Source organism: Hyaena hyaena, unplaced genomic scaffold, assembly GCF_003009895.1.
Source record: "Hyaena hyaena isolate Hyena2069 unplaced genomic scaffold, ASM300989v1 scaffold_586, whole genome shotgun sequence".
Lineage (NCBI taxonomy): Eukaryota > Metazoa > Chordata > Mammalia > Carnivora > Hyaenidae > Hyaena > Hyaena hyaena.
The window spans coordinates 728,706-745,210 of record NW_024081218.1 but is presented as its reverse complement, the minus strand read 5'-3'; the positions used below and the strand labels follow the sequence as shown (position 1 = coordinate 745,210).

At 34.7% G+C, this 16,505-nt stretch overlaps 1 protein-coding gene across 1 annotated transcript in view; it reads right to left on the bottom strand.

Annotated features, from left to right (window-relative positions):
• Window positions 1-203: 203 nt before the first annotated feature.
• NAALADL2 (N-acetylated alpha-linked acidic dipeptidase like 2) overlaps window positions 204-16,505 on the bottom strand; it is a 665,926-nt gene continuing 649,624 nt past the window's right edge. Inside the window, exon 13 of the mRNA XM_039256707.1 lies at window positions 204-7,568. Coding sequence (XP_039112638.1) covers window positions 7,370-7,568 — 199 coding nt within the window. The 3' untranslated portion in view covers window positions 204-7,369. The remainder of the gene's footprint in view (window positions 7,569-16,505) is intronic.

Below are 16,505 nucleotides of genomic sequence, written 5' to 3'. Positions count from 1 at the left end.
TGCATGTTTGAAAAAGAATGGAAGGCAAAAACGAACATGATGAAAACTTATAGAATGCTCTCTGAGCAAAGTTTTTTCCTCTTTGGCTGTGATATGCATTATACGAAGGGTAATCCATTAATAATAATGCTAATCAATAGCATCCATTTTGCATATTTAAAATACTATATATCTTGCCATAATAAAACACAATAGATCAATGGTTTTCTCACCTGTATTTAATATTTTTTAAGTGGGTATTTTAAACATTACCATTTCACTGCACATTCTCATTGCATTTCTGAATCACAACGTATTTCTTGAAAGATACTTTTACTTCATAGTACTATGTTTCCAATGATATACAAATATTTAAGTGACCAAAATATAAAACATTCCCTCATATTCTTAATGGATGTGGTATTCCAACCAATTTTTTTTGTCACTCCAGACCACAATATACGTTTCTAAGTAAGCTACATATCGAGTCATGAGAGTAATCCATTAAAAAGTTGTCAAATAAATTGAGATCACACTTGGGCTAAATATAAAAAGCACTAAATTCCTTGTGAGCATCTACACATTATAGAAAATAGACATTCAATTCCATACAGTACTTCAAAAAACACAGATATGTGTCTTTAAGTCAATGTCATTAAAAATCAATCATAGGAAAGACTATGACAATGAATCTTTTTTTCTATGAAGAAAACGATTTCCAAATCACAGATGACAGTCAAATTATTTTGAACAATATTTAACACTATAATAGTTTAGTGCAATTTAGTAATGGGGATACCTCTCGACAGATATTTGTTTTTAATCAAAGCAAATTTAATTGGAAAGGTAGTCCTCCAAATTTATCCTAAGTTAATTTATAAATCTTCCCCTGCCTATCATCATTCTTAATGGCCGTATTTTTTTACTGTTATACAGTTGAGAAAAATTATTTATTATAACATTTTATATATCTAAATATTGCTACACTGAAGACATGATTAAAAATGAATGGTATATATTAACATTTTAAATACATAGTATGAAATTAGTATCAAAATGATGTGCTGATTTTTCTAGAGGTCTATAAAAACAAACTAGTCCTTCAGAGTGTCCTAGAAATCTATTTTCTTTTTTGAATACAATATATTCATATTCTCCAAGTAGCAAGTTAAAATGTATGGGATATATTTGCCATTAAACCTTTCTGTGTGAAATGTAAACACTGAATCACCTAATAGAGCCCTATCTGAGCTTCTAAATGGAATTATTTATAACATCTTTGGAATATAATTATATGAGCTACACTTAACCACCTGGGCATTTTGCTTCCTGCAGACAATTTGCAATGGTATAGTAAAGAATTTTGTTTGCTTGTTTGTGTGTTTGTTTTGTTTTAAACAGATATGATAAAACTGTCTTTGTAGAGTAACCACATTTTGTTCTGACTCTCAGAGTAAGGTAGTCCATATGCAGCAGCTTGACATAAAGATAAACAAATAATAATTATTAATATAAATAAAACATTACTGCATATATAATGAAAGCCTGATTTGACAATGGCTAAGAATTTCAAAAGACAAAACACACTCCAAGTAGTTGTCATCTGTGTAGTAACATATTGAATGAAGATTCTTTAAGGAAAGAATTATAGACTTACTGAACAGACCAGAGAATTAAATAATTACACATTTTGATTGAAAAATATATGTAGCTCATTAAAACAGAGACTCTAACTCCACTTCTCTTCTCTAGCTAAGCTTCTATTCAGATGCCAAGTTTGTACTTTAATTAGAACAAAAGACCGACATTAACTTCAATGCAACATAATAATTCATAATAATGATCGTATATTAATCTCTTGAGCTTGCTGGAATCTAGCACATGACATATGGCATAGTACAGGCACCTGTGCAGTCCTCTGGGGACTGAGGTGGTGCATATTAATTAGCCCCTGGGAAATAAAATCTGTTTCCTTCTGAGAAAAGCTACCTCCGTGCTTATTGGCTTACAACATCAAAGGAAGTAGACAGAACACTGTTAGGCTCTGTCTATCCTCATTAAAGCTCTGTCTAGATGTGGGCACTGAATCAGCTGGTCCTGAGTTAATTCTCGACAGAATCCTGCTTAAGAAATTAGAGTAGTCATGCATTTCTTTGGCTTCCATGATTGGATTTTGGCCAAAAACCTCAAAATTACTATTCTGGTCACAGAAAATTATTTAACTATATAGTCCAAACATAAAATAATGAGAAACATACTAAACTTGAAGCAACCCCTTTTTCTTAAATGCTTTCTGAGAGTGCCTCAATGTAATCCTTTGCTTTGTAAATCTAGACACAATCTGAATATGAGATTATAAATGTCTTTAAGAAATATGTCGTCTCATAATAAGCAAGGTCTCAAGATTCTTGGCAGTCCCGCATATGCTAAAGGCACTTCAGTGTATATCTTCAAAGGATAATTGAAAGGTATTATGGAAATAAAACTCTGGCTGATTAAGAGATAAATATATATTGAGACAAATAGATCCTAAAATTACCTTCTCCGGGGAAAAAAATCTAATCCCATTGCTAGAGTATATCTAGAAAGAGAAAACAGAAAATTGAGCGGATATGGTGATAACCAGAAGAAGCTACATTTGAAGATTTCTTTTGCAACTGTCCTTTCAAATTCTTGTCACTTGTAATTCTGAATTGCATAAAACAAACTCACTTAACTGAAAAGTATTTGTACTTGATGAGGTGCTCAGAATTCTGTGAAGGTTTTAACAATCTTTCAGAATAGCAGATTCTGAGGTTTTTAAACATACACAAGAAATACAGATTCACTAGCAGCTAGACAGACTATTTCCTTCCTCAAATATCACATTGTTTAGTTCTCCTTTGGGTTACATCCATGCTCTTGTGATGGAACAGTTACGCTGCTGATATATTTATTGGAATACGTGGGTCCATTTTCCTCTCGTTCAACTCATGGGTTGGCAGTTTGAAATCATTCTTTTCTGCTAGGGGAATATATGGCCAAGGCATATTTAAATAGTCTATTAAGCCAATGAGATGACAATGTGCTACCCTCAGAGAAAGCTTAATTTTTGGAGTAATTAATTACACATTCCACAGTATGTCTCTTGAGAACACTGTTGGCTAGGTCTACCAATTTATTGTGCAAATAATTATAGTTTTTCATTTGAGGCAAAGTTGTGGATTCATTATTAGGCAGATGGTAACAAATCGTTTATTTTCCTTTTGTGCACCTATTTTTTCAGTGGGGGAAACCTACTGTATGCCCTATATATTTATTTTTAAAAGTTGACTGGTTTTTCTGAGTCTTTACGGATGATATAAAACTGTGGTTGTAAATCCCAGCACCCACTCTTTTTTTTTTTCAGTGATATTATACAGGCATTTTGAGGAGGAAATTGTGAAATATGTGGCTTCTTATCATTTTTACTATGTTACACCCAGTTTCCATGATATTTTATAATGGTACCCTCATTTTTAATGCTCTTACAGACACCTTCTAATTGATCTATATGTGCCCACCATTGATAGGGTGGGCAAACATTATAAGGAAGTGTGTCATTTGTTTCTTCAAACTCTTTAATTAAGCCAGTAAAGTGGCAGGCTACACAGTCTGCTCAGTTGTACAGAAATACATTAAAAGTCTCAGCTACATCATTTTCTATAAACCAAAAGATTCTTGTGATCTTTTCTGCAGAACTCAGCCTGAAGAACACAGGACTCCATTTCAGAGGGCCCGTAGGAGACACCTCAGCCGTTTTTTTCAGATGTAGAATTTTGGACAAGTCGCTCAACTAAATTTCTTCATTTTTAAAATGGGTTATTGTAGCGGTTCAATTAGAAGAAACACAGATGTTAAAAAGTCTATAATACTGCCTGACATGTAGTAGGCACAGACTTCAGCTGTGTCGGCATCCTTTTTTGAGAGATACAATGGTTTCTCTCTGTCTCCCTTTGTTCTTAATGATGCCATTAATAGCAAAGCTTTAGGTCCCTTCTGTTATTGTGACTCCTTATTTTATTTAGATATATTACCAAGTAACATTTTCTTAGGACCCGGGACTGATGTAGATTAGAAATTCTTAAACTTCAGTGTACATAAGTATTACCTGGGCGATCTTGCTCAAGATGAATATTCCTAAGCCTCACTTCCCCAAATCCACATTTTGAGAAACACTGATTTAGACTGCTGATTTAGTAAAGAGCTGAAATGTCCTCTCATAAAGGCATTTTACTTTCTGACTTCTGGTGTCATGTAGAGACTCTCACCACTTCCCCCAAGTACCCAGTCCTAGTGTCCCTTTCCTGGATTCCCTTGGACAGTTTTGTTCATCATGTATAGTCAGAGAATGACTAGTTCTTAATTAAAAGCAGTGATTCCAACCCATATAGCATCTGGTAGAATGGCTAGTAACATAGAACATACTGGAAAAGATCTTTTATAACCCTAGTATCTCAGGGAACGAGCTGGATATACCACATGAGAAAGCAGAGCAGCTTAAATTCCAGTGCTTTTTTATAGTGTAGTGTTTTTGCTACTAACTAAATATGTGACTATATCCACATTGCTGAATCACTTTGGCTTCACTTACTCATCTGATGGGAGTGATGATGCCTTCCCTGGCTGAACGGAACTTCCTAGGGCTTAGACCAGAAGGTCTCTTAGGCTCTCTTTTGCTCCCAGACTCTCTCCTTTTCCACAAAGGACAGTAGCTCATGTGAACCCTTCCTGAACCTAAATTTCAGTGGCGAACATCTGCCACATTTTCTTGGGAGAATAACCATTTGTGACTCATTATGCCCTGGTGGAAATCTATGTATGAAGGCACCCAGATATCTCAGCAACAATTTAAACCTATTATCAATTCACAAAAACACTTGGTATTAACTTGCAGAGGATTTTATTTACTTGGATTTGTTAGGGGAAAAAATGAAAATGATATAATAAATTTAGAGGAACACCATAGCAGTGATGTTATAATTCAGAGGTTTGTTGCAATCAAAGACCTGAAGCAGCATCTATAGAATTAGTGGACATCTGTTTTAATTATAATTACTTTCTTCACATTATCTCTTAAATAGACTAATGAAAACACATTAGTACATAGTTTATTATTTTTTTCAAATAGCAAATACCACATAATTTAGAAAGGAGAATACTAATATTGAGACCTTTATCTATGCAATGTGGTTTACCTAGGTACACAATCAATCTCTAAGCTAAAATGTACAAACATGTATTTTGTGCTCTCAACAGTTTTACAGACTCAGGGAGGGAGTTTACTCAGGATTTAGTTTTAAATGATAAACTATGAAACTAACAATTGTTTTTGTTCGTTTTAAACTCAGCTCCAACTCCAGAATGTTGTTTGTTTTAAAGTAACTTCACCTCCAAATGAAGAACTGGAATGAACACACTGAAGGTTGGTTAAATGTTGAAAGTCCTTTGGTATAAAGCACTCTCTTATTTGACCCCATACATGTCTGTCAGTGTTTTTTCACCTCTGTTCTGTTGCTGATTTCTGTGGAGCAAGAGAGGGCTCTGAGGCTGAGGCTCATGGGAGGCTGGTCCTGAGCCTTTGGCTGTAGATACTCTTCAACATGGACAATATTTTCAAGCAAGTACATCGATTTTGTTAAAAAACATTGTAAGGTAGTTTCATTTGTCATTTAAAAATATGCACACATAGGCAATTCATATGAAAATGGATTTCTGCTTGAATTATCTAGCTAATTACATCAATTCTCCTCTTTGCTTTGAGCTTATACACATTACTTATGATAGGAACAGCTGACCCCTATAAATCAATTAATCAATACTGATTAATTCTTTTCCCTCAACTGTAGTTTTCCTTTAAACAAAGGGTAGGTTTATGCTTATCCACAAACACTGGAGACTTAGACATACAAGCATTGTCTGGAATGTTGTTTCGTGGTGTATCTAAATGGGACGTGTGTTTGAGTGTTGTGCTAGGTAGAGACAGTTCACATAAAATATGCTGAAAATATGTTTCCTAAGAGGCATTGCTTTATTCAATACCGGAAGAACATTTCTAAAGATAAGCTCACACTTTAAACTGTCACCCAATAGAAAGAATTTTAGGCTTCTGGGCAATAGTGGATGCTAGGGCCATTCCATGACAATGTCAATATGAAAAGCTTCATTTTCCTCATGAGAGAAGATCGAAGTGTGGGAAAGACACCCTCTTGTAGTAACACTGTATTTTCTGCATAAAATTAGAAGCATGAATATTTTCTACATTTGCGTCTTAGTCACGATAAAGGATAAAGAAGGAAAAATATCAAAAGTTTCTTTACAGAATTCAGAAGTTTTTCATTGATCAAACAACTATTTCTTTCATTGTAAGTCCTTTGTGTCAGTGGCAGAAATAGCAATTTGATGTTTTTTTAAGATAGTTTGGGTTTTCAAAGAGAAACTTTGCTACTCTCCTGTGAAAATTACATGGTATTCTGTTAAAACTGCCTTACAGGAAGGAGTTTCAGAAGAGATACAGGAAGGAAGAGCAATGCAAAATGCTTTCATTTCAGAGTAGCTAGGTTTCAGTGCTTCCTACAGAACCGAGAGAGGGAGAAATAAGAAATATTTTCTCCCTCATAAGACATATGTCACTCCTGTAATTTTTACAAAATCAACTGAGGCAAATTAGGGGTTTCAAAGCTAGTCATCTTCTAAGTTGTTAGGCAAAAATTTGCATTTAAATTGCTCTGTGCAGCTACTACGAGATTTTCCCTGGAATGTTTATGGCTCTTTTTTTCATTAATACTTAAAAAATACAATTTCATAACCAGTGTATTACTACATCTAGTTGTATTACGAACAGGCACTTCATTTCATAAAATAGAAACATTCAAAGTGGTTTTGGTTGACCAATCATTCAGTCGGAATACTTGAATTCTTTATATTGAATACTTATTAGTGAAGTTAATCTGAAACCATATCAAGTCTCCATTTCTATTACAGAAACTAGGTCATTAATAGCTGTAACATAGGGAATAACTTCTGTTCCTATATGTTTTATCCCTAGAAGTGAAGATTGTCCAGAACTTCTTGGAACCTTGCCCCCCAAATATTTTATATATATAAAAATACAGCAGATTTCTTTTTAATAGATAAATCTTAAGTATTATTTCAATAACTTGATTTTACATATTCAGAGATGTAGAAATAAGAAAATATTAAATGTGCAAAATGCTCTTTTATATGTACATTTAAAAATACAATGTAATAATAGCTTTGGACTTGTTTAAAAAGTCATTCGGGGGGAGTCTTCAATGTCAGAAAATCTGGTTAGATTAGAGCTTTTGCTTGAGGAATTGTAAACAAACTTTTTAAAATGCTGAGAGTTTTCTCAGTTCTTTCCAACTACGCCACTCTCGAACACATCAAGTCCTGCTTTGAAGTAAACCTGAGCTGAATTAATGCTGTTCAACACCTCTGACAGGGCTTCCTGAATGGTCTCATTTGATGCAAGTGACTTGCAGTGCTCCCAAGCTGCCAGGAGAATTGAAAACTGGCTTGTCTTCTCATCGAGGTGGTACAGGATATTTCTAAAAAGAAATACAGGATGTGTCAATGCTTTATGCACAATGCTATTTTCATATCAAACATCATAATAAAAGTTGCCAAGAAACAGCAATATTTGCAGTAAGTGAAGAAATTATAAAAATATAATATTGTCATTTTTCAACCTCTAATGAATTAATGGATATAGATGTTGATCATCAAGTTTCCCATAGTGATGAGAGATAATTAGACATTATATAGCCCCCTCATGGAAGCATACAGTACTATCTATGAAACAGAATAAAGTAGTTTTGCTTTAAAAAAGTAAATCTGAATCTGATGAAGCTTCTAAATCTAATTGGTAATAAATACAAGAGACAGAGAAATACATTAAATGACATGACAATGTGTCGTTAGCAAATATAAATGGTGGAGAACTCTGTAGGACAAATGATCCAGTTTTTTCAATAAGTAAACTGCAATACAAAATAGGTGAAGGAAAAACCTATGGACTAAGGTTTCTCATCCCTGCGCCACTGACATCTGGGGCTGGATCATTCTTTATTGTGCAGCTGTCCTGTGCATGGCAGGATGTTTAGCAGTATGCCCGGTCTCTGCCCACTAGATACCAGCAGCCCTGTCTTTCACTTGCTTCAATCAGTTCGGGCTGCTGCAATGGATTACCATATACTGAGTGGCTTGAATAACAAAAGTTTATGTATCTATCATGATTTTGGGGCTGGAAGTCTGAGACCAAGATGCCAGCATGGTTGAGTTCTTGGCTGGGGTCCTCTTCGTGTTTATATTCTCACCTGGCCTTCCTTAGTGCCTGCACACACAGAGACACCCCGTGTCTTCTCCTCTTTTTATAAGGGCACTTGCCCCATCAGGAAGGCCCCACCTGCATGAATTAATCTAACGTAATTAGATTCCAAAAGCCCCACCTACAAACACCATCACACTGGGGTTAAGGTTTTAACTTCTATATTTGGGGAGGATATAAACATTTAGTCCATGGCAGCTGTGAAAACTGAAAATGTCTCTGGGCTGCCACAATTGTCCCTTACAGGGCAAACTGTCCCTGGATTGAGAATATTGCTTTAGACCAAAAGAAACCTATCAACCATTCATAAAGTATAGACTCCCCCAGGTTTTTACCCAAACTGTTTAAAAAATAAGAAGCGGTGCAAAATTGAATACTAATTGAAAATTTGTTAACATTAAGGGATTGTTAATATTTTAGGTGTGATGATGATATCATCAGTGTGTTTTCAAAAAGTGTCCTAATTTTCTAGAAATAGATATAGTAGTACTTACAAATGAAAGGTTATCATGTCTAGGATTTTGCTTAGAAATATTTGGGAGAGAAAAGGATTCTAGAGCCACAGACAGTATAGAGGGGATAAGATTAACCATTAGTTATTATTGTTGAAATTGGATAACGGGATGTGTTATACTATTCTTTCTTCTTTTGTGTATATTTGATATTTAGAATACTATCTTCTCATAAGTATGGGGTGTATAATACAATGTTGCTCTGAAACATATCCAAATTTCTTAGAAGAATTTGGCCTAGGCAAATCTGAAGTGGTCCCTTTTATCATTGACAGATAGAAAGAGATGCATTTTGGCAGAAAACTGTGGATTATTAGATCATTTGACTTATTTCCAGCCCAAAGTAGCTGAAATTCCATTGTCAAATAAGAGAGGCAGATACAAATAATTAAAATATAGTTGCCTAATTGTTAGACTAGAAACAAAAGGTGTAGTGCTAAAAGGCGAAGGATTACCATGGAGAAAGTTCAGAAAAAAGTTCATAATAGAGAATATTTGAATTTCATCTTGAATCAACAGTTACAAAGGTTTAGGAAAGGAAACAAGGTGGAAAGCAGAGACAGCACCCTATGCAGGAAGGATGGCATACACAAAGGTACACATTTGAAAGATAGCTTGGTATGCTCAGTGGATCAATGCCAGTGTTTCTGTATGACCAGTGTTCAAGACCAGAGTTGGCAGCTTTAGGAGAGAAGCTGGGACAGCAAGCCCTGGCCACCCTAGAGGCCCTTCCATACCAGGCCAAGGAAATCACACTTTTTTTTTTTTTTAATGTTTATTTATTTTTGAGAGAGAGAGACAGAGTGTGAGTGTGGAGGAGCAGAGAGAGTGAGAGGGAGACACAGAATCTGAAGCAGGCTCCAGGCTCTGAGCTGTCAGCACATAGCCTGACTTGGGGCTCGAACCCACGAACCGTGAGATCATGACCTGAGCCGAAATCGGACCCTTAACCGACTGAGCCATCCAGGCGCCCCAGGAAATCACACCTTTTCTTGCAGGCACAAGAAACCAGTGAAAGAAAAATCTGATTTTGAAATGATCATATTGTAATATAAAGTCTGGAGAAGCACTTAGTCCACACAAAAGGGGATACTACTGTGAGTGACACAGTCAGAGTTAATTTTGAGAAGATAAAGAGAGGGCTACAGTACATATTTGATTAATTTCTACTTTCCTAGCACTAACCTTCATTTATATAGAGTTCTGGATTATTGGTTCCTATCTCATCGAGGTTCTTCTTCCTCAGTGTCTCCTGAACTCCCCACCTGCACTCTGGACGACCTGATCTACCTGATCGTTCACGCTAGGACCCTGCAAGTCATCTGTTGTCCTTGTGTATCCAAATGGTCTCTGATAATACAAACCTCCCCATCTTTTCAGTATCTTTTCTTCTCTGCTATGGGACTCTGTACCTTATACTTTCCAGGATATGCTATGATAGCCTTGCTTTACACACCAGAGTTGAGAAATATGTCGCTGTTGTTGTTGTTTTAATCAGGTCTAATTTACTGTTGTGAACACAGGAGATCTTCAGTCATGGTGATTTAATATACTTAAATTTTTATCAGGTTTAGTGCAGTGATGGGAACTTAGTAGACACTCAACAAAATTGGTATCAGTTACAGCAATCTAGTTTAATTTGCATTTTAAGCATTAACTATTTAAGAATAAAACTGGCTTAAATTTCTGTCCTTGTAGAAAATTTTAAGTTGACAATAACTACATCCTGGGTGGCAGTGGAGCAGAAGATCCTTAAGCTTAAGAGTCTATTTATTTCAATGAATTTTTCAAAACAGATCATTCAAAAGGAGAACTATCCCTAGTAATCCAATACAAAATCCTTGATTTTTGTGCCTCTGAGTAAACTTGACATTGTATGAATTAAATAGAGCAGTGCGAGAAAGGTACTTCTAGGTTCCAAATACTCTTGAATCAGGTATAAAATTTGTATTAAGAAACATACATTCCCTGAATCTGGGAAGAAAAACAAATACCTTCCAGATGGAGTGGCCTGTAGGTCCTGGGCAATTCTCTGGCCACAAGCTGTACTCTGGGGAAAATTTGGATCTATTTCCAGAATTAGAACGCTCTTTAAAATAGAGGTTCCCCTTCTGCCATTCCCATAGCATTCATAAAATTAAAGAGATTGCCAGAAGAAACCATTCAACTATGCTAATATAATCAGGCAAGCAATTCTACATGTACATACATACAGAATCCATACAAACCTGCTTTGACTCATAAAAGTTTTCATTATATTAAAATGACTTAAAAACAGTCAGAATTAGGGAAATATCTAATGACAATTTCCCTAAATATTAGTTTTATTAGTTTTACATCATTAAAGGGAGGGAAATAAAAGAAACTTTGGTGCAACCATGGAATTTCCAAATGGAGATAAAACAGCTTCAGGTAGCCACATGTATTCTCCTACATGATACAACCTATTACAAAAATTACTTTTTGCATTTTTAGATACTCTTTCTCAAATGCTATTTTTTTGTTTAAATTTTATTTACTTATTTTGAGAGAGAGAGAAACAGAGAGAGTGAGAGAGAGAGCGCGCAGGCACTTGAGCGTGAGTGGGGGAGGAGCAGAGAGGGAGAGAAAAAAAAAAATCCTAAGCAGGCTCTGAGCTCAGAGAGGAGCCCAACATGGGACTCGAACTCACAAGCTCACAAACTCTACTGCTTTACCAATAAGAATTACTAAAGTAGAATACTACAAATATTTAATCATCTATCACAATATTTACAATTTTAAATTCTCTCCTCCCACTTTATCAATTTTCTGTTTAATTATAAATCATTTCATGGCAAATGTGTTTTCAGAATTTAAGAGTGTAGTAGATATTTTCAAAAGCTATACCAAATACTTCCATTCTTGGAAGGCATATTGCTAAGCATGCTGACAAACAAAAATATAATCTTTGTTATCCAGAACTGCCTCATAAATTAGCTGAATGACTGCAATTAATATATTATGGGGAGCGTTTAATACTTTTGGTACTGTATAATGACCTTTCCACATTTTCAAAACTCACTGGCACCAAATGCATTCCTACATATACGCTCTATGGTTATTAAATGTTAAATACTATTAATATTAAATTTAATGATAAGATATTAATAAAACATGCTCATAAAGGTTACAGGATTAATCCCTCAATGACAATCCATTTAAGCATGAGCACAGTCGCTAATATATATATGTACAACCTCAGCTGTAACTACTTAAAATATCTAGAAGAGTGATAATGTAGAAGAATAAAAACATATCCTTAAAAGAATGTTTAGGTCTAACGCAGAAGAAATATAATTACTGTTTTCTTTTTTAAACTGGAAAGCAATACATACACTTCTTAAACACCAGTGCAATGGAGTCTGTAGCATGCCAACAGTTGCTTTTCCTAAGTAGTAAGCAACACAGTAACAGACTTTTATAATGACTGTAAACAAGCCATGTGAATAGAAATGGACCCTTTTTGGTTTGTGAAATTCCACAAGGAGCTAAACACATTTTCCATATGCTACATGATTCAAGTAGTAAGCTATTATGTAAGATAAACACTCATATCCTTTTCTACCCAAATTGGATACAAATCAACATAAAACTACAGACACTGAGATTCTACTTGAAGATAAGTAAACAGGATATTTTCATCATAATTTAAAACTTTCATTTTGGGAAGCTACTTATATAACTGAAGTTAGTTGATCTTTATTATAATAGACTTTTTTTTTTTAATCCTGGTAGATTGTTTTATCTTATAAACAGATTAGGAATAACACAAATACTTTCCTTAAATTTTCATGAGAAGAATAATTTCTCCTACTGATTTCCAGAAGTAGCTCATCTTTTTCTATTTTTCTTTTGTGTACTAAATGTGTACCATTTAGCTTCCTGCTTACATAAAATAAATTTCCATATTTGGAGCCCTTTTTCAAAAAGCACTGTCACAATATTTTAGTTTTAATATTTTAATGGAAGACAAAAATCAAAACCCAGCAATGTTTTTACATTTCATCACATACATTTCCATATATTTCTTAGTTCTAAGAACTTTCTTACATATTCAATCATTAAGTCTAAGTTCCCCAGGATCATCCCTGGGGAACAAAATTACTGTACCAGTTTTTAATATGAAAATGATTCTTGCCTTTGGAAGTATTTCAAAATTAGATCAATGCTTTTGATGGAAGCTTCTAAGTCAAAAGCTCTTTGTATTCCCATATATGTTACCAGAACTGAACCTCGGTTAAATGGAGTTAAAAGATTTCAACAGTATATATACTATATCAGAGAACTTAACTATGTTTCACTTCCTTAATGATGGGTTATATTTTTCAGCTTAGGAGAGACTGGGAATTGGCAAATAGCCAGTCAAAGGCACATTTCTAGCAGGAAAATAGGATAGAAAGGAACTTAGAAAATACACTTGAAGAGTTTCCATGTCCAAAGTCTACCCTTTACAACCACAAGGAATTATGTTCCTTAATGAATCACTCTTACTCTTACATACACCTCCTTTAGTCCAAGTAAGAAAGTTTCCTTATAGAGAGAATGGACTGTGTTATTAATTCAATAAATCACCATCTTATTTGCATACACACAACATGTATCTCAGTATGGCATGTAGAGACATCAGACCTAATTAAAATATTATTTAATTGAAATCATTTTCATAGCTATCGTGTTTAAAATAACATTAATTCCACCCTCATGCCTATCTTCCCTCATCTGTAACAATTTGGATCTTATAAATGTAATTCATACAGTCATCCTGACCCACACACAACACAAAGAGACTACTAAAAGGAAAGTGTAATACATTATTGATGACACTAATGAAATTACAACACACATCACTCATTTTAATGGGTCTGTTTCAATGACACATCACGGTGACCAGGAAAGAGCAGTGCCAAACTCAGAAACCTAATTAATAACTCCTGCGGCATCAGTGAAGGAGATGAAGCATCTTAACTGACAAATCTTTTCCATTCAGCTAAGGCAAAAGAAAACTGAAGAAAATGAAATTGGAAACAAAGGGAGCTAAGGTCTTCATGAGTCATTTCCTTGTGTGTGAATTAGGAAACTAATGATGGAAATGATGACTCTCTTTCAAATGTTCCTTGTTATATTCATAAATGGGCACAGGATGCCACCCATCCTAAACTTGAATTAACATTCATTATATTTCATGTTGAGAAACTCCTAAATGAAATCATAGTAAATAAAATAAACCATGTATTTCAAAATTGATTGTGAATACATACGGCATGCAGAGACTAAAGGCCAGCTCAATTTTTACAACTGTGGCTAATTCTTTTTAAGGATTCTACTAACTGTACTCCATGGTTAACAGTGGATTGCCATATTTACATCAACATTAGGAAAGATCATTTGACTTGGATATTATGTCCACGAGAATTCACAAAATACATAGCTGCACTACTTATAGTACAATTATCTTTTCAACTAAACCTGAATTTGGTTTATACTTGCAAAAGCAGAATGAGAATTAAGACCATTGCTGATATTGTCAAGCCACAAACTTACTCTGCAGACAATTGAGATTGAAATAACATGTGTGGTAGATGGTTTGCAAAAATGGCTATAATTATTCTCCTCCCTCTATGCAGGCCTCTTCAAATTTGAATGTAGCCCCAGTCCATCAGTAAGTGGAGTCTATTTTCCTGCCTATTGATTCTGGTTTGGCTTTCATATTTGCTTTGACCAATAGAATGTGGCATATGTGGTGAGCCTGTGCCTCGGAAAGTCATGCATGCTTCCTTTCTCTCTCTCATTCTCGCTTTCTCTTTCTGTGCCAAACCACCATATGAATGATTCTGTTAGCCTGCTGGAAAGAAAGACAACACATGGAGCAGAGAGGATCTGTTTAGCTGAGTGAGGCCTTCCTATACTAGCTTGGCCTATACTTCTGATGGCCGCAGAAGCACTGGCTACAGATATAAACACAGTCAAAGGATGCCCAGCCCAGACCAGATGAGAAGAATTGCCCAGGCTCAGTCCAGCCTAGATGGCCATATTGAAGAATTATAGACAAAATAAATAGTTGTCTTAAACTACTAAATTTTGGGGTGATTTTTAACAGAGCAATAAAGGATTGATATGATTTGTAGTATTTTTCTTCCCTGTTAGAAGGAAAAAGTTAACATAGGATTCAATTATAGGAATCCATTCTCTACTCCCTCTTAATAGCATTGGCAGAGTACAACATATGCTGTAGATTTCACAGTTCTTTAAGTGACTAGCTGAATTTGGTAGACACTTGAAAAATCATGCCAGACAGTCCTCATGACATGTGCACTACAAAGTTAGGATATCTGGGTTCATTCATTTGAAGTTTTAAAATCTGTTTGGAGTAGCAGATGAGATTTTTTTTCCATTAAACAAAAAGTAAGTTAATAATCATAGCATACTGGGTTTTGTTTTCTTTTTTTTGTTTGTTTGTTTAATATGGATTGTCCGTTTGAACTACAGTTACATATAAAAGAGAGCAGAGAATAGAAACACTTAACAACTGTATTCTATGTCTCAGGACTTCTCAGTCCATCCAACTATATTATTTCTCTGAGGAAGTTCCCTGAGAAGAGGATATCTTTTAAGATAATGAAAGAAGATGCCCTTGAGTGGCACTGTGCTTGATGGTTTATCACTGAAGAAAAATTATAATTCTGCACTCAAAAATTTCCCATCAAATCCAAAGGGAGCCCAGAAATCAAAGATTAACACAAATTAGCACCTTTCAGAATCTGGAGAAGACGGTGATACAGTTGACCACTTTTCCCCACACTCATGTCATTACTTTGTTGGTTTTATTTCATCGTTGTTTTTTTTCTCTCCATCTTACCTTCACCTGGTTGTATGACTTAGACCTCAAGGTTTAGATGACTTTTATTTCTCAACTTATTTCTAACTCATTTTCTCTTAGTATTTGAGTTTCTATCATTAGCAGGTGTGATCCATTCCAAAGACAATTTCATTACCTCACAGGCACTTGACAATTAACATAACAATACGTTTCCTTTAATCTATGCTCCAAATATTTGCATTCTCCCTTCCTCTATTATTCTTTCCTTACCTTCATTACCTTTAGTAAACAGCAATGCTGAGGCTACAAAACCAAGCAAAATAACTAATTCAGGTCTTTCTTCATTTATTTTTTTATTCCAGTAATGAAAAGGATGTCAACTATTTGTTTTGAGGAGTTCATTCTAAAGGCAAAAGTTTATAATTTAGGTTGTGTCTATTTAAACAAAGTGAGTAATTGAGCCAATATTGATCTTTTGGCTTATTCTACTCAACAGCCCTTATTAAACATCTAATATGAGTAAGTTGCTGTGTTAGGTGCTCAGGGATGGAAATGAGTTCACAAACCATGTCAAAAGCTAAGCACATAATGAAAAAATTATTATTTTAATGTATTGCCTATATAATACATTTAGAATATTATGTGGTATGAGATTATTTAATTCCATATTTTACAAAACTTTTCACTTTATTTTATGCATATGCATATGTGTATTAGACTGTTATAAAACACTGCTTTGTTATAAATGTTTTTGTATATCTTGTTTCTCTATGTCATATACTCTTTATGGGCATATAGGAAAATTCTG